Below are 25,278 nucleotides of genomic sequence, written 5' to 3'. Positions count from 1 at the left end.
GAATCGAATTTGGGAACTGTGGCCCTCCAAATGTTGAACTCCCAGCAGCCCCAGCCTGCATAGCATAAGGTCAGAGATGTTGGGATTTGTAGGACCAGAGGTTCCCCATCCCACCTATACAAGGTGATGAGGAAAGCCCTCTTTGTGAGGGATGATCTAAAACCCCACAGCCTTTATTTTTCAGCAAGAGGAGTCTGACACTCTTTTGGGAAGCGATCAAGAGATTGTAGTTCTGAACAGGGCAACATTCTATGAAAATGCATTGCAGCAAACGCAAGCTAAAGCCTCGTTTTCTTAGTGGATGATTTTATTAACTCAGGAAAGTGGCAGTGTTAAATTATTTTGAGAGATTCAAAGCAGCTCTTAAAACCTTCACATAAATGAAGGTGCACCAACTTTGTTGAATAAAAGTAGGTCGAGGGGGCGCTGCAGAACCTGTATGTGCTGCCTTGAGTTCCATGGAAGAGAGGCAAGGATATACATGCAATAGGTAAAACAGTAAACATAATTATTTGTTATTGGGAAGTGGAGTGGATAGGAATGGTTGAAGGCAGGACGAGTGTAGTAGCGGGTGAAATTGTCCTTCTGGGAGAGAAGTCTCCTATTCTTGGCTCTACCTTCACCAGGAGAGCAGAGTGAATAATTTGTCCCTAGGCTTTTCTCAAGAATGTTCCAAAAGATCGAGCCCTTCCCTTTTTGTTTCTTTCCCTACAACCATTAGTTCTTCAGCACATAGAATGAAATGTTACTTATGAAACCAAGGTAGACTTAGTAAGGTAATTATAGTGAATAGTTGCTTGTTTCCGTGTTCGTAATTTCATGTTGTTAGTAAACAGTGTTAGCTCCTGGATGCGTTGTTTTCATGAGTGTCACCCATTTTGAAACAGAAGCTGAGGCGAAATGTGAACTTGTTGGAGAAGCTGGTTTTGCAAGAGACATTGTCATGCCTAGTAGTGAACCTCTATCCAGGAAACGAAGGTTATTCGCTGATGCTGAGAGGGAAGAATGGGTCAGGTAAAGTTAACACTAAATGGCTGTTAACCTCCTGATTGGGCCTTAAAATAAACAGTGCTTCAAGTTGCTGGTTTTATTAAAAACTCTTTTGTGCTATTACTGTCTTTAGCTGAGAATAAATCTGCTTAAAGGCTGATATGATCTTCTGGACTCTGTGTGTTTGTTTGAATTCTTCCAGCTATTGGATTTTGTTTTACTTAGTAGAAGAAAGACCATGGCTGTCTTTCTTTTGATTGGGGTGGCTAACCGGTGTGCCCCTATCCCCAGATTTTTTCCTCATCACCACTATGAGTTTTTTCTCACCATGCCCTCAAAGTTGTCATTGGGGGGAAAGGATTTTTTTGATAGATAGATAGATAGATAGATAGATAGACAGACAGACAGACAGACAGACAGACAGAAAGACTGCTCCTTGGGATCCTCCACTGCCACAATGTACAGTACTCCCAAGACCTTTCTGAAACATATCCTTTTTAAAAATTACTGACTACTCCCATTTATTCATATATTAAATTGTACTGATCACACTTGTTGTGACGCCAAAAGTATTTTTGTGACCACTGCCCCCGAGACTGTTAAAAATGTGCCCTTTACGTTTTCTGGCCACGTCCACTTTTAAACATTTTGGCTGTGCCCACTTTGACACGCCCCACAAAAGTTGACAGTGTGGCCTTAACTAGAATGAAGGTTGGCCACCCCTGTTCTGGATTATCCATTCATTTAAAACATTTTTAGCCAGCCTCTCCTCAGTGTGAGGTAGCTTGTTACGTATCAAAATCACAATTTTGTAAGTTAAATACTTTTTTTTTCTTTTTGCCAGAAAGGAATAATTGTGAAAGCAAATAGTTCACACGCATATTCATAGTCAAATGCATTATTTGGTTTTAACGCAGATTCAGAAACCATTCGGCTTCCTTATGAAGAGGGAGAATTGCTTGAATATTTGGATGCAGAAGAGCTGCCTCCTATTTTAGTTGATCTCCTGGAAAAATCACAGGTTTGAAAGACATTGAAATGGTGTTTCTGTTTTTGTTTTAGTGGTTGTGGGGAGGGTAGTGGAAGTAACATTAACCATATACAGTAGTAACTATATGGGGGGGGGGGTCCTACCAATGTGGCTGAACCAGAACTTGTCTTGCCATGCTTTCTGAGGCTGCTAGGAGCTGTGATTCAGCAGCCTTTGGAGGACCAAGGATTCCCCATTCCTGCTGTACAGTGGTGCCTCGCAAGACGAACGCCTCGCAAAACGAAAAACTCGCAAGACGAAAGAGTTTTCCGTTTTGGAGGTGCTTCGCAAAACGAATTTCCCTATGGGCTTGCTTCGCAAGAAGAAAGCCCATAGGGAAATCTCCGCCAGCCTTCAGAAGAGGTCCTGGACCTCTTCTGAAGGCCGGCGGGGGGCAAAAGTCTTTGCTCCCCCCGCCTGCCTTCCCGGGACAGCGGAGACTTCTCCGCTGTCCCGGGGGCTTTTAAAATGCTGTTGGGAGGAAAGCCCTCCTGTCCCCGGAGCTTGCGGGGTGGGAGGTGGGGAGAAGGGCTTTTCTTCCCACCGCCAGCCTTCAGAACAGCCTTCTGAAGGCTGGCGGTGGGAAGAAAAGCCCTTGCCCCCCCCCCAGCCTTCAGAAGAGGTCGGGGGACAGACTGTCCCCGGACCTGGTCTGAAGGCGGTTTCCATAGGAACGCATTGATTGATTTTCAATGCATTCCTATGGGAAACCGTGCTTCGCAAGAAGAAAAACTCGCAAGAAGAAAAAACTTGCGGAACGAATTAATTTCGTCTTGCGAGGCACCACTGTATATAGTTTATGTTCAACTAACTGACCAAATTCAGTGCTGAAGCAATGATTCTTCAACATCAACTTCGTTGGACTGGTCATGTTGTGCGGATGCCCGATTATCGTCTTGCAAAGCAACTACTCTATTCTGAGCTTAAAAATGGAAAGCGTAATGCTGGCGGTCAACAAAAGAGGTTTAAGGACTCTCTCAAGGCAAATCTTTAAAAATGTAGTATAAACCCCGACAACGGGGAAACACTGGCTTGCGAGCGCTCCAATTGGAAAACAGCCTTTACCAAAGGTGTCATGGATTTTGAAGACACTCAAACTCAGGACGCAAGGGAGAAACGTACTAAGAGGAAGGCACGCTTGGCAAATCCACACCATGATCAGCTCCCACCCGGAAACCAATGTCGCCACTGTGGAAGGACGTGTGGATCCAGAATTGGCCTCCACAGTCACTTACTGACTCATTGTTAAAACCGTGTTTATGGAAGACAATCTTACTCTGCTATGAGTGATCGCCAAATAAGGAGTATATGTTCAACTAACTGACCAAATTCGCTATCCTGTCTGGAGACCAAACTACCATTTGGGTTCTAAAACTATGGTTACAACAAACCACAGTTTGGCATAATGTCTAAACTGAGCACTAGTATAAAATTAAAAATTTCAAAACTTATGAGCAACGCTTGAAAAATATTTCTAACCCTTAAGAAGAAGCACCAGTTTTTACATAATTTGGTTATTGTCCTTGTTAAGTTTAATAATAATAATAATAGAGTTTTTAAAAAGAGAGAGGAAGTATTCCCAGAGATCTAAAGATCTGTTTAGTTCCAGGTATAAATATATAGAAGTGCTGATATGTACATTTTTGTTTGCTTTTAAACAGATAAATATTTTCCATTGTGGCTGCGTCATAACAGAAATACGTGACTATAGACAATCTGGTAATCTCAAATCTCCAACATACCAAAGCAAGTACATACTTCTGCGCCCAACAATGCAGGTAAACAACTCGTGTATTTCAGCTTTGGTGTTGCTCTTAATTTTTTTAAAAAAACAATCCTGATGCATCGTATTTAGAAATCCTGTACTTCACAAGTAATGAAAGGTTTGCCTCATTTTTCTAGACCTTGATTTGTGATGTGCATTCCATTACAAGCGACAACCACAAATGGACGCAGGTAACAAACGTGGCAGCTAAAGGAGTTGGTTTCACTAGTGTGGTAGTTTCCTAGTATTATGGTATATTGTGATGATAATTTCTGGTGCAATGTGGTCTTCCAACCCCAGGAAAGGCCATCTTGTTCAGTGGCATAAAGGTCTACAAGGAGATGAATAGGCTTAGGTTTCAGTGAAGTGGCAAGGTTATGTCTGGGCTCTGCTAGAGGTCTCAAATGATTTAATTCAGTGCCATAGAGATAGATAGATAGATAGATAGATAGATAGATAGATAGATATTTAAAACCCTTCCAGATAAGATTGGAAAGCAAGCATGTTGGAGAAAAGGCTAGTTTAGAGTCTTCCCTGACATCTAACATTCTTTGTGCTGGAAATGTTTTGTATGAAGGAAAATTTGCACAAGACCCGACCCTGGAGTTTGCCACTTCAGTGAGAATATGTCATAGTGAGTCGGAGGAGTAGACCTATTTTGCATGATTCAATATTAGGCAGAATCTAGAACATTTCTTCTGCAAGATCTGCTTGTATTGTGGGAGTTCAAGATCCTCTTAACACATCCCATGCCATTTGTGGGGGGCAGGAGCTGATCTTCCAGGCAGCTTTGGGGGTTGCCCACAAGGGGCTGCAGCAGGAAAGAGGAGGCTGAAAAGCCTTGTTGCCCAGGTAGAATTCCACCTGACCCCATCTGTAATTATACTTACCCACGCTCTGCCCTAAGGTCCCATTGAGATGATGGATGGCAGAAAGGGGCTTGCGCGCATGCTCCCATTCTTTAGTGATGCTCACGTGCAATTTCAAATTGGGAATCTTCCGAAGGTTCTGTTAATAGGAATTTCAGTTTAGATTATTGAAACTTTGGCAAGAACCATAGTAGTTTTGAAGAGAGGAGAGAGATGTCAGATTTTGAACAATTGTGTTTGCTGGTCCCCTCTCTCAAACACAATCTTAAGTCCCTGCGATATGAAAGTATAATAATCACTTAGATTACAAGTTGAGAACTGCTGTTTCACACTGTGCATACACTCAACTATCATGTATGTTAATGCCAAAAATACTGTTCAAATATTTACAAATACTGTTTAAAATATTTGTAACGTGCAGCCAGTCCTATGCATACTTATTTATTTATAAAAATATTTATCAGTTGAAATGGTTTACCACAATGAAACATAAAACTGTACCGTAAACACCGTATAAAAAGGTTAAAAACAGGCATCAATTAACCATTGTGGAAAGGCGTACTTTAGTTGCAGGGTGTTCAGCAAGCGTTCAAAAGCTGGCACAGAAGCTGCCTGCTGTGTACTTCAAAATAAGTCCTATTGAGTTAAATGGGACTTACTCCCAAGTAAATGTATATAGGATTGCAGTCTTTACTGCAGTTTTAGAACACTCTCTGTATTATAGGAAGACAAACTCCTGCTAGAAAGCCAACTGATACTGGCTACAGCAGAACCTCTGTGTTTGGATCCTTCAATTGCAGTCACTTGCACAGCAAACAGACTTCACTATAACAAGCAGAAGATGAATACTCGCCCAATGAAAAGGTATCGGAAAGTCAAAATCTACTGGTCCTTGATTTATAAAAAGTCTGGTTGAACGGAATAGGCTGCTTTAATGGGGTCAAGTTATTTGTTGTTAAGTTTCGAAGAACTTCAAAGACCTGGAATGTCTGTTTTCCCTAGAACAAACACCCTTAACATTTTGTTTGGAGCAGAACACATTTGTGATGAACAGTGATCATTTTAAAAATGAATCACTCACCAGGCCCTAGAACTGCATCACTGGATAGCTCTTTGAGTGAATGCAAGCTTTGAGTGAATGCAAGCTTTGAGTGAATGCAATCTTTAGCGCATGGGTAGGCAACCTAAGGCCCAGGGGCTGGATGCGGCCCAATCGCCTTCTCAATCTGGCCTGTGGACGGTCTGCAAATCAGCATGTTTTTACATGAGTAGAATATGTCCTTTTATTTAAAATGCATCTCTGGGTTATTTGTGGGGCCTGCCTGGGGTTTTTACATGAATAGAATGTATATCTGGTATCAGACACACAGTAAATTAGATGCCCATCCGCACAGTGCCTTTCATGCTGGATTATCTGCTATGAAAGAGGATGCCTGGCCACTCCAGCAAGCTTGTGTGAAAATGGTCCAAACTGCCTGTATTCTTTCCATTAATATTTTCAATATTTTACAGGTGCTTCAAGAGATACTCCAGGTCATCTCTGAATCGGCAGCAGGAGGTGTCTCACTGTACAACACCGCCGCAGCTCAGGTTGTTTGATTATTTGCAGAAAAGAAAGGAAAAGAAGGGAGCCCAGCAGTACGACCTCAAAATTTCCAAAGCTGGAAATGTATGCATGTTTTTAAAAGACAGCACATTAGAGAATTAGATAATCTTACTTACTCCGATAACTATTGTTCATTTATATATTTGGTTTCCTTTTTTTCCAGTGTGTGGATATGTGGAAACAGAATCCTTGCTATTTGACGGCGCCGTCTGAAGTAGATGTAAGTGCATAGATTGCTGGAACATTCCGAGATGAGTAAAATTTGTCATTCCTAGGATGCTATCCAAAGCTGTCAGTCTTCTGATGGAGCTCTGGCCCAGGAGCTTGTACATACAGATCTGTACATGCCAATGTAATCTCTCAGCTTCTGAAACATCTTGTTCAAGAAGTTCCGCTTATACAAGCCGGCCTTCCAGCAGAACAAGTTCAACACTACCTCTGTTTAGCATAGCTGCTGGTTGGACGTCGCTCTTTTTCATTCTCTTCTGAAAAGAAGACAGATCCCAGTCCTTAAGAATAAATTGGCTATCTTAAGAAGAACATTTGAAAATGAAAACTTCTAGATTTTAAATCAGATTAATTACACCGTTTTTGTAAGGCCTGTTAAAATAAGTGAACGTGTAAGAGCCATCATTTAAAGGATGTATTATATTTGAAGAGGGTGGGATCTGTCAAGATACAAACTGGACTGAAAATGTGAGGTTTATAATCATGCCTGTTCTGGGAATTCTTTTTCTCCCACTTGTAAGGATCATCACAGCTCAATAAACCCTCATTAGGATTGTCTTGCCTTCACTCTCTGAACCCATCAGTATGATTATAATTCTTTTTTCCAATTATAAGCACATTTACGCTCCTCATCCACATCTTTAATCTGCTCTCATTTTAATTTACTGATCTCTTAACTGTTTCTGAAGGTGGAAAAATACGCCAAAGTGGAAAAATCTATCAAACCTGATGACTCACAACCCAGTGTCTGGCCCGCTCATGTGAGTAATAGTAGATTGCTTGCTAACCTTTTCGATAATTAAGAGACATCGTGTTCCAAAAGATAGGAACACAGAGAACAATCAGTACTTGAATGTGTTTAGGTGAGTAAGGGAAGGCTCTAGGAATCATTTCAAATTGTTATTAGGAAATACGGGGAAATGGGTCTTGTGACTTTTTCAGGAGTGCGGTTACATGGCATTGAGAGGTAACTGCTGTTGCTGCTGTTGATCATGCAACTAAAACCAACATGGATCTGTAGTCTTCGCTGTTCATGAGCCATGTCTCACATTGAGCCTCAGAAGCAACTGCCTCTGAATTAGAGTGTTCGATCAGTTAGACCTCCCAAGTCGGTGGGATTGGTAGCAGTTTAAAATGTGATATTATTTTTTTAGCAAATTCAAACCACTTTGTGTATTCCATGTACTTCTCATCAATTATGTGGTCAGTTGCCCTGTGTTGTTTCATTTCTACCACCATCCCTTCTCAATTTTTTTAAAAATACAGTTTAACTCAGGGATTTGATTTGCTCCTATTGAAATGAATGAGAAACTGAAACCATTAGACTGTCTGCAGCAGCTTCTCAAAATCATGGTGGGGAAAATAACGACTTTCCGCCCGTATCGTGAATCCTATATTTTTGTTGTTACGTTGTTAGATCTTCCCCCCCATTTTTGTAGTTTTTCCCTCAGTACATTATTGTGGTGATACCCAAAGTTGGTGCAGATTCGTTGAAATCGATAGACAAACTGGGTAGACAAGGATTTTTCCTTTCCCCAAATTGCTAGCCTGTATTGAGTGTGCCTTGTACGCACATTGAAACCCTCTCGAAGCAGAGCTGCCTTTCTGCTCTTTGGGTTCAGAAACCCAGCAAGGAGGAGGAAGTTTTAAGTCTTTGCTGAATATGAAACTGCTGAGATTAGAAGCATACAGGTCTGTATCTGAGCTGCAGAACAAGTTCTTCAGTTCACTATTGGGACAGAAGAAGTAGGGTAGACTCTTACAAAAGGCATGGACATTTGTAGTTTCACTTAACTGTGTGGTTAACTTGGGTGGCAACTTTGCAGCCGGCGAAGGATGTCACCTGGCAAGAGTTCTCTTGAGGCTCATTGCCATAGCTGCTTTCCTCTGCTCCCTGAAACTGCTCAAATAGTGGCCCATTTGGAACTCATTTGGGGACAGGCCAAAAGGCACTGATACTCTGGTGCAGCAATAAAACTGCTAGTATATTTGCAAAGCTAAGCAGGGACAAGTATGGTTTCACATTGGATGGGGAACCGCTTGTTGAGATTATTTATATTTTATTTTATTTAAACAAATACAGGTAAACCAAATTTACAAAAGAGAAATCCTTAATCATTATAATAGAAAGGGATACAAAACTACAAAGAATATCAAAATACATGGCATAAAACATGAGTCATTATGGGAAAGAAAAGAGAAAGAGAAAGAAAAGAAAAGAAAAAGAGAGAAAGAAACGAACCAAAACACAAGAAGGCTCATCTATTGTATGCTTCTGTCAAGGTCACAACAGATCATTATTCTTATCAGTCTCTCTATCTGCATTCCATAGAATCCCTCATCTTGGTATCAGGGAACATTTCCCTATGCAGTATTATTCTAAACATAACCAGATCTTTATTGATGAACCCTTTACTGATGAACCCTTGCATCATGGGGGGTTGGACCGGATGGGTGCCCCTTCCAGTTCTACAATTCTGTGATTCTATTATCCTTCCTCTAGAATTTACTTGGAAGCAAAATTTAAAAATGCACACCCTGCCTCTTGTCTCAAGGGCTCTCCAGCGGTTTGCCTCCTTTTAATATGTGGCTTGGAAGAATCCACTTGTATCAATATTTCTCTCTTTGACAGGAAATAAAAGATGATTATGTCTTCGAATGCGAAGTTGGCAGTCATCTTCAGAAAACAAAACTGACCATTTTTCAGTCGTTGGGAAATCCATTATACTATGGTAAAATACAAATGATTAAAAATGACGAAGACAATGAGAGCTCAACAATTCCATCACAGTAAGTGGCCTTCATCTTAAATTTTGGAGAAAAACACGTATTTTATCATTTTGGATACATTTATGTGGATTTATAGAAAATGGCATTTCTTTGTTTTTCAGAAAAATAAATTTTACCTGTTACTGTTTGAGTTAGTGAAGAAATGAGGATTAGTGAGGGAAGACAGCTAGCCAGCTCCTTCAGCATAAGAGCCATACTGAGCTAGACTTTGCAGCCCAGTATTCTTTTCCAAAAGTGTTCTGACAAAAATCTCTGGTACAATCAAGCTGAGCCTCAAGGCAACAGACCTTCCCCTGTTGCTCATTCCCAGTATCTAATATTTTGAAATACGCAGCTTCTGAATATAAAGAAGCTTCCATTTCCAGCAATGTCTAATAGTTGTTTTATTTATTCCATTTATATTGCATCTGTTCTCCAAGGAGCTCAAGGCGGTGTACATGCTTCTCTGTCTCTCCACCCGCTATGAAAAATGTTAGGCTGAAAGACGGTGACTTCCCCAAGGTCACTGTGAGAACTTCAGGGCTGAGTGGGAATTTGGATTAATGTGCTGTATTGAATGTAGAATGCAGAATGTTCCACCAGCGCAAGGATTTATTCTGTGCAGTGGAATGTTCTGCTCCTCTCCTCTCTCTGAGCTCCCCCTAATTCTGTTTTGGGGTTTGCCCAACCCTCCACAACAGGTTTGGGGGTGGTATGGGGTGTGCAGGGGGGCAAGGGGCAAAGTCCCATTGTGTTAGTGCTAGCCCAAATATCTAGTTGAATAGTATTGGTGTTTTGCAACTTTGACCTGTTGCAGGACCTTAGCCAGACCTTAGCAGAGCATACGCAGAGTTCCAGAAAGTAATCAGTTGCAGGCAGGATGGACGAAGCAGGAACAAATGCTGCTACTAGTAATTTGGTTACTTATAGGTGTTTATTATTTATAGCAGACTCTACAAGTTACTACAGTGGTACCTCGGGTTACATATGCTTCAGGTTACATACGCTTCAGGTTACAGACTCTGCTAACCCAGAAATAGTGCTTCAGGTTAAGAACTTTGCTTCAGGATAAGAACAGAAATCGGGCTCCGGCAGCGCAGCGGCAGCAGAAGGCCCCATTAGCTAAAGTGGTGCTTCAGGTTAAGAACAGTTTCAGGTTAAGAATGGACCTCCGGAACGAATTAAGTACTTAACCCGAGGTACCACTGTATATACAAGAACAGATACACTGATCTTAACTAGCACTCTCTTAACAAACTCCAAACAGCTCTCAGAACACCACACTGACCAACAACAAACATTCCAGTCAGTAAGGTCATAAATCACTATGCCCGTGTGAGACCTTAACCAATGGAGAAGCTGTTTCCAGGCTTCCATATCTCCAGGCAGGTAACTCCTCTCTGCTCAGTTGTCTTGGCTGTTGGCCAACTCTTAATTGACTCTGTGTGAAGCTGCACAGAATTGCACGTCGTCAAAAATCCCAACAAATAGTTCCCCAAGTTTACAGTCCTAATCAACGCTCTAATTAAACTCTAAGCTTTAGTCCACACTGGCTTTATAATAGTGTCCACCTCAACTGATCAGATGTATGTCAACTCTTCTTTTTGCCTTAAACAAATCTTTAATTCATGTATTGTGTCCCCTACAGTTTTCTTATTGGCTCAAAGACAGAGGCAGAAAGGTAAGGGGTTCATCAGTATTTTTGTGATTCATGCTTTGTGATTCAGTATTTTCCATTCATGCTTCTTAGCGCTAGAATTAACATCGGTCCATCTGACCCGCATTTTCCGAGTTTATTTCCCAACTTTGCTGTTGGAACACTTTGGGCTGGATCTATGGAAGGAGATCCCATGGAAAGGGACTGGCAGAAGCTGACTTTGGGGCCCTCTCTTGCTTACCTGCTCACTGAAAAGCCGCTCTCAAGGGTAGGAAGTCTTGGGAAATGAAGCGTGCTTGCTCTGGGGGAAGGGGGAATCCCGAAATATCAGAAGGAGACCCTTAGAAAAGAAATAAGCTTTTTATTGGCCAGTTAAGGGGAGGAAGAGGTAGAAAAGTCAGCTTCCTCCAGCTCACACTTCCATGGGCATTACTCACACTTTTATACTAACAGTATATGTACATTTATTTATTTTCAAAAGGACTCCTGGTGGTACTAGGTGAAAATCGCCAAAACATCTTTCACTCTTCTTTGTGTCCTGTAGCTGAAATGTTTCTTACATATTACCCAAACCCTTTTGTTACTACAATTCTGGGGAGGGCGAAATTTCATCCCTCTAATACGGCAAGGCAATTTGTCATCTAATCGTACTCCTGTAATATACTCCTGCTGTTTCTTTAATTATACAATGCTAACTTCATTAGTCATTTATTGTCTCTCTCTCTAAATATTTCTTGTTTTGCTAAGAACTGAGTTCTCCTGCAGAATCTTATTAGGCAGCTTTCCAAGCTGTGTTTATTTTCTGTTCCATCCTCCCTTCATACTTGAGTGTATACCCTTGCTCACTAGCAAGCTTTTATCCCTGAACAGTCTGCACCCTTTAGCAGTGTGCTTTGAGCGGCTGTTCTCCTGCTCCCAGATCAGCTGCGTGGAAGATGCCGGCAGCTAACCGCCACCTCTATGGCGAGACTGTTGCTCCTGCCGTAGTCTTCAGCTTGATAGCAACCCTCCGTTTTCTTTGTCCTCTTCTTCAGAATAAAGTATGTTCCTGTTCCATGAGGCGAGCCCTTCAAATGTTGCAGGGCTCCAACTCCTGTCAGCCTCAGCATGGGCAGTGGTCAGGGATGATGGGAGTTGTAGTCTTGCAACATCTGGAGGGCCACCATTTTCCCATCCTGGTTATAGATCAGTAGTTATCAATAGACTAGCTTCCATGGTTAGTGCTGGTCGATTTCTGCATGACAGCATGAGGATTTTTATTTTATTTTTTACAGAATTTGGAAAAGCAACATGCACATAATCCAAACTCTTTTATTTTCTCTAGCCCTTAATGGTTTCAGCATGGTGTTTAGAAACAAAAGGAGTCTCTGATAGCTCAGTTTGTAGAGCATCAGACCCTTAACTTCAGGGTGGTGGGTTTGAGTCCCATGTTGGGCAAAAGATTTCTGCATAGCAGGGGGTTGGACTAGATGACCCCCATAGTCCCTTCCAACTCTATGGTTATGTGATTCTGTTGTGTGTTTTTTTAAAAAAAAACCTTCAGTGTTCATGGAAGAGTTTCATCCTCTACATGTTACCGTGCTCATCCATCTCCTGGTTGCCTTTATTCGTTATGCACATACCTCCTCATTGCGCTGCTTTTTGTACTATCCCAACCCATCTGCTTCTCAAAATAAATATTGAGCTTGATAGAAGAGGATGCCAAATTAGACTGCATTTGTAAAACAGGAGAATTTGAAAAAATTGAGTAAAATCTGCTCATGTCACTTTAATTATCGTTGCGTCTTCGGTATGGTCTTTTGCTTCAGTTCCGTAATTTGTTGATTGGAAGTAATGAATAGAGAAAATGCAAGAATATAGAAGCCTCTGCATTGTTTTGGTTCTGGAGACGCCTTCACCTAGTACTTATGTGATCTCATGAATGACCTCTGCTTAATGTTACGTTACAGAGTAGTCAATCAGTACCAGGAGCTAGTTCAAAACGAAGCTAAATGCCCAGTGAAAATGCTTCACAACTCCTGTGGATCTGTCCATCTAAGCCAGCTCTCTCCTGGGAAGGAAATGGAAGTAAGTTATTAATGAATGAATTAAATGACACCTTTGTAACTCTTTAAAAAATGCAGTGATTCCATAGGATTCCATTTAATCTCAAGTTTACACAACAGGGACAATCATTCCCCCCCCCCCCCGGACTTTTTAACTGCTTGGCTTTTGGCCCATCTACTTTCTTCTATCTTAAGACTCTGCTTTTCCCAATATTCATGAATGAGAGCCACGAGGACAGGGCTCAATCTGTCCACTGGTGAAATTTTGGCACCTTTTAATTGCATCTTCAAGTACAACCCCAGTAATTTGTGTGATAGAACCAAATCAGCCCCAGCCAGCATAACCCAACGCCCCGTTCTGTTTCCTGAGCAGCCTGAAACATTTTCAGAATGTTGGGAGAGTCGGGTGGAATGCCGGGAACTAGTCTTAAAATAGAGGTACCAGTGAATTAGGGACGGGTGTTTTGCAGAATCAAAAATTAGGAACTCGTTCTCCTGTCAAATTGAGAAAGGGGAGAATGAAAAAGGATGAAAGCTGGAAGAAAAGGTTGACATCTAATAAGAAGGGTTGTTGCTTTTTTGTTTTGCTTCTAGCAGCCTGAGAGTGTGTCTGGCTATATTCAGTCTTCAGTGCTGGGGAAAGGTGTGAAGCATCGACCACCTCCCATCAAACTACCTTCAAGTTCAGGAAGTAGCTCTTCAGGTAATTGTTGGTTTTTTTTATAAAAAATAGTAGGATAAGAGAGCAGAAAACATCACATCTGGCAACCAGTGTTCCCCTTTGCTGTCAGATAGTACATGGGTAAACAAGTCTAAAAAGCCCAGGACACAAATTTTCACGGCTCTCTAGCGGCTATGGTGACTCATTTACCAGAAGCAATATGTTTAGTGTTTGGAGGCGTATTACTTGATTCTGGCCAAACTAAGCCTCCTGATGTATATTTTGCTCAAGGAGACTTTAGTTTGATCAGAATCGAATATACACTTCCACAGGTAACTCTAAATATATTACCGTATTTTTCGCTCGATAACACGCACCTGACCATAACACGCACATAGTTTTTAGAGGAGGAAAACAAGGAAAAAAATTCTGAATGAAGCAGTGGATGTATCATCTTTGTGCTTCATGCTGTGGCCACAGACATGTGATTTGACGGTGAGTTTGGGGTAGCCCAATGCAAAAATCCTGAGAATCCATGTGGATCTGTGCTTTGTAACCACGTTTTTGCACCATTGCAGCCCCAGGCAACAGTGGGTGCGTGATTTTTTTGATCCAGGCTGTAGCCATGGATATGCTATGTGATCTGATGTTGAATTTGGGGTGACCCAATGCAAAGATCCTGAGGATCCATGTGGATCTGTGCCATAGCCGTGCGCAGCCTCTCATCGGCAAAGGCTGCGCGCGGCTATGGCACAAGCCAAGACAGCCAGCGGGATAGATCCCGCTCACTGTCTTGGCTTCTTTGCTCTTTGGGGCTGGGGGGGGGAACCTGGGCTTCCCCCAGCAGCCCCGAGAAGCTCTGGGAGAAGTGGACAGGCTGCTCTTTGGGGCTTGGGGGGGAACAATTTTTTTTTTAAAAAAAGCCTTGATTTCCCCCTCTAAAAACTAGGTGCGCCTTATGATCCAGTGCACCTTATGGAGCGAAAAATACGGTAACTCTTTTCTGGTGTTGGTTCACAGAACGTAACATGGATTATTTGTGCTTTTTCAGGTAACATTTTTAGTTCACAGCAGTCAAGTGGCCACCTAAAATCCCCAACTCCTCCTCCTCCCAAGCTTCCCAGTGTGTCTCGGAAGCAGTCTCTGGATCTGAATCAACTAAGCATGCTTTCTCCAACCGCCATGTCTCCTGCAAGCTCATCACAAAGTGAGTCCCGCCCTAAATTGTCCATTAAGTCTTCCTAGGCTTCTCGTGCTATAAACTTCCTAACCAGCTGATTGGAGAATCTAAATGTCCATTGTACCCTAGATTGTGTATTAAGTTTGCATCACTAAGGCAGGCTGTATGTACTGTATGTACTTCGTTTGCTGTAACTGTACTTGTTTCTCTGTATAAATATATGTATGCACCGTTCGTGTATACGTTCTATTCCGTTTTATGCAAGAAGCATTGGTCCCTCGCTTTGACACAGCCTGGTAATTAATGTGACTGTAGACGCTCCCAAAGTTCAGCCCTTTCTGCTAGTGTATAAACAGTAGCTCGTTTAATGCCTCCTTAAATTTGCATTTTTTTTTAAAGCAGCTAAAACTTCTTAAATGTCGTCAAATACGGTGCAGTTGTATCTCTGTGTATGTAAATAACATGATCAATCTCGAGGTGGTGATACAATAAACTACAAACTGATTTTTTAAAACTACTCCTATATCGTTTTACAAATCATTGCTGATGATGAAAATCTAAGAATAATTTCAAGACAACACCATTTTGCTAAGTGTTTACTCAGTTGAGTGGCAGCCAAGTTTTAATTTTGGGACAGAATCACTGCATCGCTGTGGATTTTTACCTACTTTTGAAATAGTTACATGTCTCAATAGATAGGCAATAGCTCATAAGGCGAGAAGGAGGGAATCGGTAAGAATAGCTCATAGCTGCCTGCTCAGTTCTTTAGTCTGCTGCACAATGTCCTGTCGCTTGAGTGTGGCATAATCTAAAATTGTCTGGGTGGCTCAAAAGGTGTCATTTTTCTGCCTTCCTGTTTTGCACAAAGAAAACCTGTAAGGAAGCTTTGATCAATTTTCCAACCGTTTGATTCACACAGCCCTCTCCCTTCTTTTTATGTTGCTAGTAGTAATTGTATAAATCTGTTGCACACAGTTGTTGCTGTAAATAAGGCTTTGCTCACAGCTTCTGGACATTCACATTTCTTTCCTTTCTTTCTGCAGGACATGAAAGCTAAAAAAAACAAAACATAAAACGAAAACACCTCAAGAGCTTTGGTTTTTTTGTTTTCATTCCATTGATATGATGTCATCATGCCAAATTTATGCTTTAAAACACACAAGTGTTTGTTTTCTGCCACAAGCAATGCTTCCTTCCTTCCTTTGCAAATTAGGCCTAAATTAAGCAAGCTCATTACCGATAACTATTTGTACTGTTCCCCCTGCCCCAGTTTGATCATAGTCTGTGTTTTTTGTTCAGATCTGTTTTTATTTGTTTTATGACGCAGATGTTCTATTACATGTGTTGAATGCCTATATTTTTGGCAAGCAAAATGCATTGTTGAAAGGTAGCTTCATAGCAGTTGCATAAGTGTATTGTCAGTGTTAGAACGGTTGAATAGGGAAATACTGCATTGTTGTTCATTTGCAGGATTAAGCCTAATGATATTGTTTGTGTACCCCTGTAATTAACAGCAATTACGAACTCTTGCGTTTTGCTGGTTTTTATTTATTTTTTTTAAACTGGAGCAAGCTATCAGAGCTAAGTGAGATTCCGCGAACCTTATTTTACCAAAGGACTGGCCTTTTATAACAAACTAGTGCTTTTTATTTTTCTCAATGAGCAGGGTCTGGAACTCCTAAGCCATCTACTCCTACTCCAACCAGCACCCCTTCATCGACCCCACACCCTTCTGAGGCTCAGAGCTCAACTCTGATTACCCATTCTGCCTCCCCTACTCCCCACGATTCAGGCTTCACCCCTCAGCCCACCTTGCTCCCCCCGTTCGCTCAGCAGCACATGTCTCTGAGGCAGGCATTGCCTGTAATGACCATTCCTCTTTCCACCATGGTAACGTCCGTTACTACAGGAACCTCCTCCAACCAGGCCATGGCAAACTCTGCAGGACTTAACTTCATCAATGTAGTGGGCTCTGTGTGGTAAGTTGGTTTTTTGTCTACGGTGCTTCACACTTCTTGTTACAGTCGTTTTGCCCCTGAATTATGCTGTGCTGATGACACGATGCCAGGCTTTAGGAGGGCTTGCCAACCCTCGTCGGCTCCCTGTCTGTGAAAGCAAACCCTTTATGCGCTGCATTCTTAAGTATTAAAAGATAACCATAATTGCCGTATTTTTTGCTCTATAAGACTCACTTTTTTCCCTCCTAAAAGGTAAGGGGAAATGTATGTTTTTCTTGTTTCCTCCTCCAAAAACTAGGTGCGTCTTATAGAGCGAAAAATACGGTATGTGGATTTGGTGCAAAAAGCAAAGAATTGCTAAAAGCTTCATTTTTGCTTAGCTTGGAGACGTCATTCCTTGTTAGATTTAAGAGCTTAAAGTTAACTATTACACGTGAAAAGTGGAAAGAACAAGCAATTTCCCCTAAAGACGAGTGGCAAAATAAGTTGATTGAATACATAGAATTAGCCAGCATAATGACAAAAGTCAGAGATCAGGGTGAGACACAGCTGAGGGTAGATTACTTAAAGAGACAAACAAACCAAATGTTGATAAGCACACATTTTTGTTTTTGTTTTCTTTATTATTATTTAGAAATATAAGTTTAGTCATGGGAGAAGTGAGATGTTATAATGTGATTCTATGAATGTAAATTAAAAGAAACCAATAAAGATGATTTGCCAAAAAAAGATAACATTAGATCTATGATGTAAAGGGAATTGGGGGTTGCTTGTGCGTAAAGGGTGCTGCAGCTCTAGGCAACATTGCCTGGCTAAACCTTTCCCTGGCTGGACAGCCCTTTCTCCATGGCTGTGTCAGTCGCTGGCAGAATCCGTCAGTGGGCGTTTTCTGAACTTCTTCCAACATAGAAGCTCTTTGACCCCAAGTCTCCTCCTAGCCTCCCTGCGCGGAAGTCTCCTGCGCAGAGTGGGCATGCCCAACGGAGGTCCTGGGCTCTCCCCGCTGGTCTCTGTGGAAGAGTCTTGGAGCCCTCTCTCCGCAGTCCCCCCTTGCTTCCTGGTGTCACTCCTATTTCCTTCCTCAAAGGAAGTTCTCTCTCTCTCCCTGCTGGTTCTTTCTCCTGCATCGTTGGGGAGCCTTACCTCCACTCTAGGCTCCGATGGCAGTTCCCTGACATATGAGCAGCAGTAATTAACAACCAAGAGAAAGACTAGAATGAAATAGGGTGGTTAAAGAGGATATGCGGCATAACAAGTAAATAGGATGTCACGGAGGGAAGAGATGGGAAGTCTAGAGGTATTAGATGGGGTGATATTTACAATCTGTATTGAATTATTGGAAAGAATAATTATAATAATAATAATAATGAAGAAATAGTTTATTTCAGCATTATTCTCACTGTCATTGGAGTTGTGTTTTAGGCACTTTTTCATATGTTCCCTAATGTGGGAGAGTTCATGTAGCACTATGGGAATGTCTAAACCAGGGTTTCCCAAACGTGGGTCTCCATCTGTTTTTGGACTACAACTCCCATCATCCCTGTGTAGCAGGACCAGTGGTTAGGGATGATGGGAATTGTAGTCCAAAAACAGCTGGAGTCCCAAGTTTGGGAAACCCTGGTCTAATTAAAAGACGGCATCTAGACAGTGTGGAGAAATGGATCCATTTCCGATTTGTTTATTTTAGAGCAGCAAATTTTCCTTGCAAGTTTCAGTACATATTTTTTTTCTGAGTAATAAGACATAATAAAATCAGCTGGGGATTGAACTATATAACCTCAACAATAATGATGCAAAAGCATATTCACCCAGTGCTTTTCCAGCTGCAGTGGCTCCCGGTGGAGTACAGGGTCAGATTTAAGGTGCTGGTTTTGACTTTTAAAGCCCTTCACGGCCTAGGACCCTTGTACCGACGTGACCGCCTCTCCTGGTATGCCCCACGAAGAGCCTCAAGGTCCATAAATAGCAACACGCTAGTGGTCCCAGGCCCTAAGGAAGTTAGATTAGCCTCAACCAGAGCCTGGGCTTTTTCAACACTGGCTCCGGCCTGGTGGAACGCTTTGTCTCCTGAGACCAGGGCCCTGCAGGATCTGATTTCTTTCCGCAGGGCCTGTAAGACAGAGTTGTTCCGCCTGGCCTTTGGCTTGGAGCCAATTTGATTCCCTCCCCCTCTTTCTTTTTTCCTTTCTCCTCCTGTGATGAGGCTGCATTTTAATGTTTTAATGTTGTATTTAAATGTTGTTTTTAGGTTGTATTCATTCAACTTGTTTTTATTATTGGTTGTTAGCCGCCCTGAGCCCAGCCTTTGCTGGGGAGGGTGGGGTATAAATATTATTATTATTATTATTATTATTATTATTATTATTATTATTATATACCAAAAACGGTACTTTGTGCTGTTTTATGACATTCTGGTCTCATGCTTGCTCATTTCCTTTTGCACAGTGGAGCGCAGACATTGATGAGCGGCTCAAACCCCATGCTGGGGTGTAGTACTAGTGCAATAACCCCTGCAGGCCTCAACCTAAGTGGCATTTTACCATCAGGAGGCCTGGTGCCAAGTGTGCTGCCTGCTGCAGTGCAACCCTCCTCACAGCCAGGTCAGTAGGAAATTCCACCTTGGTTGAATGGGAACGGCACAGTGTGGGACTACTTCCACTGTAACAGGAAAAGTCATGGAAAAAATGAATGCAGTTGTTGGTTGGCTCATTAATAACGCGTGTAGTCAGTGATAAAAAATTAGAAATTACTTCTGGTTACAATTGCTAGCATGTGAATTAGCCATCTCCAGGGCTTTGGAAAAATCCCTTTATGCCATGTGACTGAATCTCCTAAGTACAGTCGTTCCTTGGTTTTCGAACAGTTTAGTTATCGAACATTTTGGCTCCTGAATGCCGCAAACCCAGAAGTGACTGTTCCGGTTTGCGAAATATTTTTGGAAGCCGATCATCCAACACAGCTTCCGATTGGCTGCAAGAGCTTCCTGTAGCCAATCAGAAGCCACACTTTGGTTTCCGAACGTTTTGGAAGTTGAACGGACTTCCAGAACGGATTCCGTTTGACTTCCAAGGTGCGACTGTACTGTAAGAAGTTCATGTGTATATGTCGGCTACCTTTTTTCTTTATTCGCCATTTCTCCTTCCCCACGTCAAATCTTAATAAATTCCAGAAGACAGGTTCCGCTTTGCATGATAATGTAACTTACAGCAGGTCTTTCTCAGAGTTCCTCCATCTGCTGAGATTAGACAGGCTGTTGCCAAATAGTGGGCCTTTAAGTCATGGCACCTAGTCACTGGAATTTCCTTTCTAGATTTGTTTGCCTGGTGCAAGTTGTTAAAACAGAGCTTTCAGTGCCAAGTAAAATCAATCTTGCTTATCTAGACATTTAAATTTGGTGCATTGGTACAGTATTGGCTGCTGTTTTTAGAGTTTTTCACTTTTATTTGACACCATGCAGTCTTCAGTTTTGCCCAGTGCAAGTTGTTAAACAGAGCTTTCAGTGCCAAGTAAAATCAATCTTGCTTATCTAGACATTTAAATTTGGTGCATTGGTACAGTATTGGCTACTGTTTTTAGAGTTTTTCACTTTTATCTGACACCATGCAGTCTTCAGTTTTGCTCTGTTGCGGTTTGTTTTCTTTCTTCATTTATTTAAGAGTTTTACGTATCACCCCTTAGAAGTTAGGATGCAGAGTACCTCACATCAACAATGATATAAAACCACACAACAGAATAAAAATCAAATATAATGAAAGTAATTCCATAACTTCCTGATTTGTTTGGTGTTTCATTGATCCATGATTTGTAAGCTGCCACACACATTTTGATCTATCGGGTATAAATATATCAAATAAGTATTAAATATATGATTTGTATGCTTGCTCTCCTCCAGACTTCAGAGAGAAGGAACTGGATTCAGAGTTTGGGTGCCATTGTTTTGTCCATTGAAACCAGATAATATATGAGAGGTTCAGTGCAGATGCTCTCAACCATTCTTCTGAGCCTTAAGATTGTATTGTTGAATATATTTAATAACCAGATTTTTTGTCTCTTTTGTTGTTTTTATAAATTTTGGCTGAGTCAATGAGACAGTTTTGTGAAAAGCTTTAGTTTAATTTGAAAGGGGCGAGATATTTTTGCTTTTATCAGCTGCTGTTGTTTTACTATTACTTAGCAATACAATTCTACCTCTAGTTTGGATGTAACTGAAGAGGGAGGGAAATCACAATGTTCTCTTAATCTCAGCAGGTGGCCCTTTTGGCTTAAAAAATGCTCCAGGCCTTCGCCCTTTGAATTTGCTACAGGTAATATTGTATGGTCATGTATGTTGTCCTATTTTTCTATATTGATTGGGAAATCAATACTTTGATACTGGTTTTGTGAGGGGCATATAAGTTGTGGATTCAGATAGCTCCATCCCCCTTGACTGACAATTAAGAACATCCAGGCTGTTGAAAATATTTCAATTTCACATATGCAGATGGTTATCTGTCTCCCTTGGTGTATAGCAATAGGAAAGCAAATGATAAGAATGCTATAGCCATGAAACGTTGAGGACATCAAAATAAAACTGCCTGTTCTTTGGAGACCTGGGCCTCAGAATATAGTTCTCTATCAAAAATTTACAAATCAGGAGGCTGTGAGTTCATAGGACCTGGGGGTAACACTCTTGCCCACTTGCCACAAAGCCCTTGCAGTCACCTCTGCCCAGCTGTTTTCCTGCCAGCTAAGGAAGCTATGCAAAAGCCTTTGACTGTGTCGACCACAGCAAACTATGACAAGTTCTTAAAGAAATGGGAGTGCCTGATCACCTCATCTGTCTCCTGAGAAATCTCTATGTGGGACAGGAAGCTACAGTTAGAACTGGATATGGAACAACTGATTGGTTCAAAATTGGGAAAGGAGTACGACAAGGCTGTATATTGTCTCCCTGCTTATTTAACTTATATGCAGAATTCATCATGCAAAAGGCTGGGCTGGATGAATCCCTAGCCGGAATTAAGATCACCGGAAGAAATATCAACAACCTCAGATATGCAGATGACCCAACCTTGATGGCAGAAAGTGAGGAGGAATTAAAGAACCTTTTAATGAGGGTGAAAGAGGAGAGCGCAAAATATGGTCTGAAGCTCAACATCAAAAAAACAAAGATCATGGCCACTGGTCCCATCACCTCCTGGCAAATAGAAGGGGAAGAAATGGAGGCAGTGAGAGATTTTACTTTCTTGGGCTCCATGATCACTGCAGATGGTGACAGCAGCCACGAAATTAAAAGACACCTGCTTCTTGGGAGAAAAGCAATGACAAACCTAGACAGCATCTTAAAAAGCAGAGACATCACCTTGCCAACAAAGGTCCGTATAGTAAAAGCTATGGTTTTCCCAGTAGTGATGTATGGAAGTGAAAGCTGGACCATAAAGAAGGCTGATCGCCGAAGAATTGATGCTTTTGAATTATGGTGCTGAAGGAGACTCTTGAGAGTCCCATGGACTGCAAGAAGATCAGACCTATCCATTCTTAAGGAAATCAGCCCTGAGTGCTCACTGGAAGGACAGATCCTGAAGCTGAGGCTCCAATATTTTAGCCACCTCATGAGAAGAGAAGACTCCCTGGAAAAGACCCTGATGTTGGGAAAGATGGAGGGCACAAGGAGAAGGGGACGACAGAGGACGAGATGGTTGGATAGTGTTCTCGAGGCTACCAGCATGAGTTTGAGCAGACTGCGGGAGGCAGTGGAAGACAGGAGTGCCTGGCGTGCTCTGGTCCATGGGGTCACGAAGAGTCGGACACGACTAAACAACAACAACAAAGGAAGCTAGACACATATTTCTTTACTCTGCAAGGAAAAATGGATAGGGGGGAGCAGTTGAAGAAGAAATTTAGCAAGCTAGGTTAAATGCTCTTTCCAGCATTTCTCAAGTGCAAATTTTGCAGCTATTAGCAGAGATTGAGGTTCTTGGGGGGCCTAGGCTGGACATACAAGTCTGACCAAATGAGTAGAATGAATTGTGGACTGGGTGAGCAGGTTAGACTTTTTTGTGTGGCTGCACAAAACATACTGTCTTTTTTCGCTCTGTAAGACGCACCAGACCACAAGACGCACCTAGTTTTTGGGGGAGGAAAACAAGAAAAAAAATATTCTGAATCTCAGAAGCCAGAACAGCAAGAGGGATCACTGTGCAGTGAAAGCAGCAATCCCTCTTGCTGTTCTGGCTTCTGGGATAGCTTCGCAGCCTGCATTCGCACTATAAGATGCACACACATTTCCCCTTACTTTTTATGAGGGAAAAAGTGAGCCTTATAGAGCAAAAAATACGGTACTTTGTTTTCTTTGCTTTTGGCTTCTTTCCTGATTGTGATCTAGATGCACCACACTAGAACCCCTCCCCCCAAATTTTGTTGAAATGGAGGAGGGGACTTCACTAGGAGGGGTGCTATTGTAGCAAGTACTTTCCTGCTGACACCAGTCTTGAAAACAGCAATACTAATTTTTTGTGAAGCCACAAACAAAATTTTCAAAGAATATTAAATGTCATCTCTGTCTTGGTTGTGATGTAGCTTATCATAGGAGAATGAGGCAAACTGACCTATCCCTCCCTTGTCTTTAAACCTAATAGCTTCCAGGTGGCTCCCTGATTTTCAATCCCCTCCAGCAACAACAGCAGCAGCAGCTATCCCAGTTTTCATCACAGCAGCCTACAGCACCTAGTCCTCAACAGCAGGGAGATCAGGTGAGGCATTCCTGTTGAAACTAATATTATAAGCGTATACATGCTGCCTGTGGGAATATGTGTGGAGAGATAGTTACTTGTAGCTACACATGAAAAGGACTTGGAATAAGGACAGTCAAAGTCAAGAGTTAACCTCATCAAAGAACAATTGAGCAGCTAAAGCTACCTTAAACTGAATGAAGCCATTTTTTGCTGTAGATTGGAAATGTCTATTTGACTGGCAGTGGTTCTCAGCAAAATATCTTTCCTAACCTTCAGAACCATGCCCCCCAAATCTGCTCCATGGTGTTAGATGAACCCCCAGAAAAGCTGCGAGGGGTTCCATGCAGGAAGAGGAAATCATCATCATCATCAAACCTTTTATTGGCATCACATACAAACAAGGAAGAGGAAATCCTGTTGCATAACCAGAAGTCCTTGTCCAACTGGGATGACTTCATTGGATACAACCCAATAAAAATAACATAATCACATGCATTATTTGGCATGATACTGATAAGCAAACAGCCACATAAGTTGTGCTGAAATTGTTGTCATGCAGTGAGGTTGATTCAAGTGAGAGAGAAATATTTTTTATATCTGGGTATGTTAAAATTGCTACTTGGGCAGCAATATCCTTTTTTTGCAAAAATTATTAGTTTTTACAATATCAACGACAAACAAAAACATAAAACAAACAAAACATAACAAACATAAATCATAGCCTTATTGAAAATAAGTTATTTACTTTGTAGAACGACTTCCTCGTTTCCCCTTAGTTGAATTTCATTGCATATCCTTATAACGGTTTTCCACATCCCAATTTTAATACCCTTTAAATTAAACATTAACATCTTTAAATCTTCTCCTTCTTGTATTAAACATATTATTTTATCAGTTAACATAAATACAATCCTAAGCCCATTAAGTATCTGGAGGCTATTTCCAGTTATTTTAGCTTAACAAATTTAGCTAAATAATCAATAAATTTCTTCCATTCTTCGTGGTGTTCCTCCTCCTTCTGGTCGTGGACTCTTCCGGTTAGATCGGCTAGCTCCGTAAAATCCATCATCTTCATCTGCCATTCTTCTACTGTTGGTAATTCTTGGGTTTTCCACTTTTTAGCTAACAAAATACGAGCCGCAGTTGTGGCATACAAAAATAGATTAACATCTTTCTTGGGCAATTCCGAACCTGTTATTCCAAGAAGAAAGGCCTCTGGTTTCTTTATAAATGTATATTTCAACATTTTTTTCAATTCATTATAAACTTGGGCAGCAATATCAATTAGATAGTTGTTCACTGTAGGGCATAATTTCCAGAGTTGGTACTTCCTATAGGTAGCTACTCAGAGAAAGTTCCCTGTGAGTAATAAGCTTTTAGAAGTGTTCATAGACTCATCTTTTTCTTGTAGAAGCTTGCTTTGAACAGGGAAATGGTATGGTGGTCCTTCTTGGATAGCACCTTAATAGTCCACGAATAGACTGCACAGACAACAAGAGAGCTGGTATAGCTGGAACCCAGGCTCCATGCAAACCATGGTTTGCAATTTGAGAGTCAATGTTTTGAAGACTTTCCCCCACCCCCACTTCTCAGAATTCACCAGTTTCACTTTATGAACTGTGAACTGTGGTTATGGGTAATCAGTGTTTATGTTAACCATTGCTTCCATCAGCACCCACAGAGAGAAATACTGTGAATGCTGGAAAGGGGAGATGTCACTATGGATGGGTAGGAGTCCACATTCCTGAGACTGACTCCTAATTTACACACTATGGCTTGCAGGAAACCACTCTTAGTTCTGCACCAT

General features: G+C 41.5%; 1 protein-coding gene across 10 annotated transcripts in view; it reads left to right on the top strand.

Annotated features, from left to right (window-relative positions):
• The window catches only part of SUPT20H (SPT20 homolog, SAGA complex component), a 33,073-nt gene that overhangs the window by 4,776 nt on the left and 3,019 nt on the right, over positions 1 to 25,278 (top strand). For 3 of the 10 annotated variants that reach the window (XM_053371957.1, XM_053371956.1, XM_053371954.1), the window contains exons 6-22: positions 888 to 1,014; positions 1,908 to 2,011; positions 3,682 to 3,798; positions 3,923 to 3,976; positions 5,379 to 5,518; positions 6,167 to 6,323; positions 6,424 to 6,480; positions 7,178 to 7,249; positions 9,121 to 9,278; positions 10,906 to 10,938; positions 12,864 to 12,981; positions 13,554 to 13,662; positions 14,672 to 14,827; positions 16,467 to 16,779; positions 19,204 to 19,358; positions 21,004 to 21,062; positions 23,376 to 23,489. In XM_053371957.1, coding sequence (XP_053227932.1) covers positions 888 to 1,014; positions 1,908 to 2,011; positions 3,682 to 3,798; positions 3,923 to 3,976; positions 5,379 to 5,518; positions 6,167 to 6,323; positions 6,424 to 6,480; positions 7,178 to 7,249; positions 9,121 to 9,278; positions 10,906 to 10,938; positions 12,864 to 12,981; positions 13,554 to 13,662; positions 14,672 to 14,827; positions 16,467 to 16,779; positions 19,204 to 19,358; positions 21,004 to 21,062; positions 23,376 to 23,489 — 2,043 coding nt within the window. The remainder of the gene's footprint in view (positions 1 to 887; positions 1,015 to 1,907; positions 2,012 to 3,681; positions 3,799 to 3,922; positions 3,977 to 5,378; positions 5,519 to 6,166; positions 6,324 to 6,423; positions 6,481 to 7,177; positions 7,250 to 9,120; positions 9,279 to 10,905; positions 10,939 to 12,863; positions 12,982 to 13,553; positions 13,663 to 14,671; positions 14,828 to 16,466; positions 16,780 to 19,203; positions 19,359 to 21,003; positions 21,063 to 23,375; positions 23,490 to 25,278) is intronic. The other 7 variants (XM_053371958.1, XM_053371955.1, XM_053371962.1 and 4 more) reach the window with 5 other exon arrangements.

Source organism: Podarcis raffonei, chromosome 17 (genome assembly GCF_027172205.1).
Source record: "Podarcis raffonei isolate rPodRaf1 chromosome 17, rPodRaf1.pri, whole genome shotgun sequence".
Taxonomy (NCBI): domain Eukaryota; kingdom Metazoa; phylum Chordata; class Lepidosauria; order Squamata; family Lacertidae; genus Podarcis; species Podarcis raffonei.
Note: the sequence above shows the minus strand (reverse complement) of the source record. Positions and strands in the feature narration are given on the sequence as shown.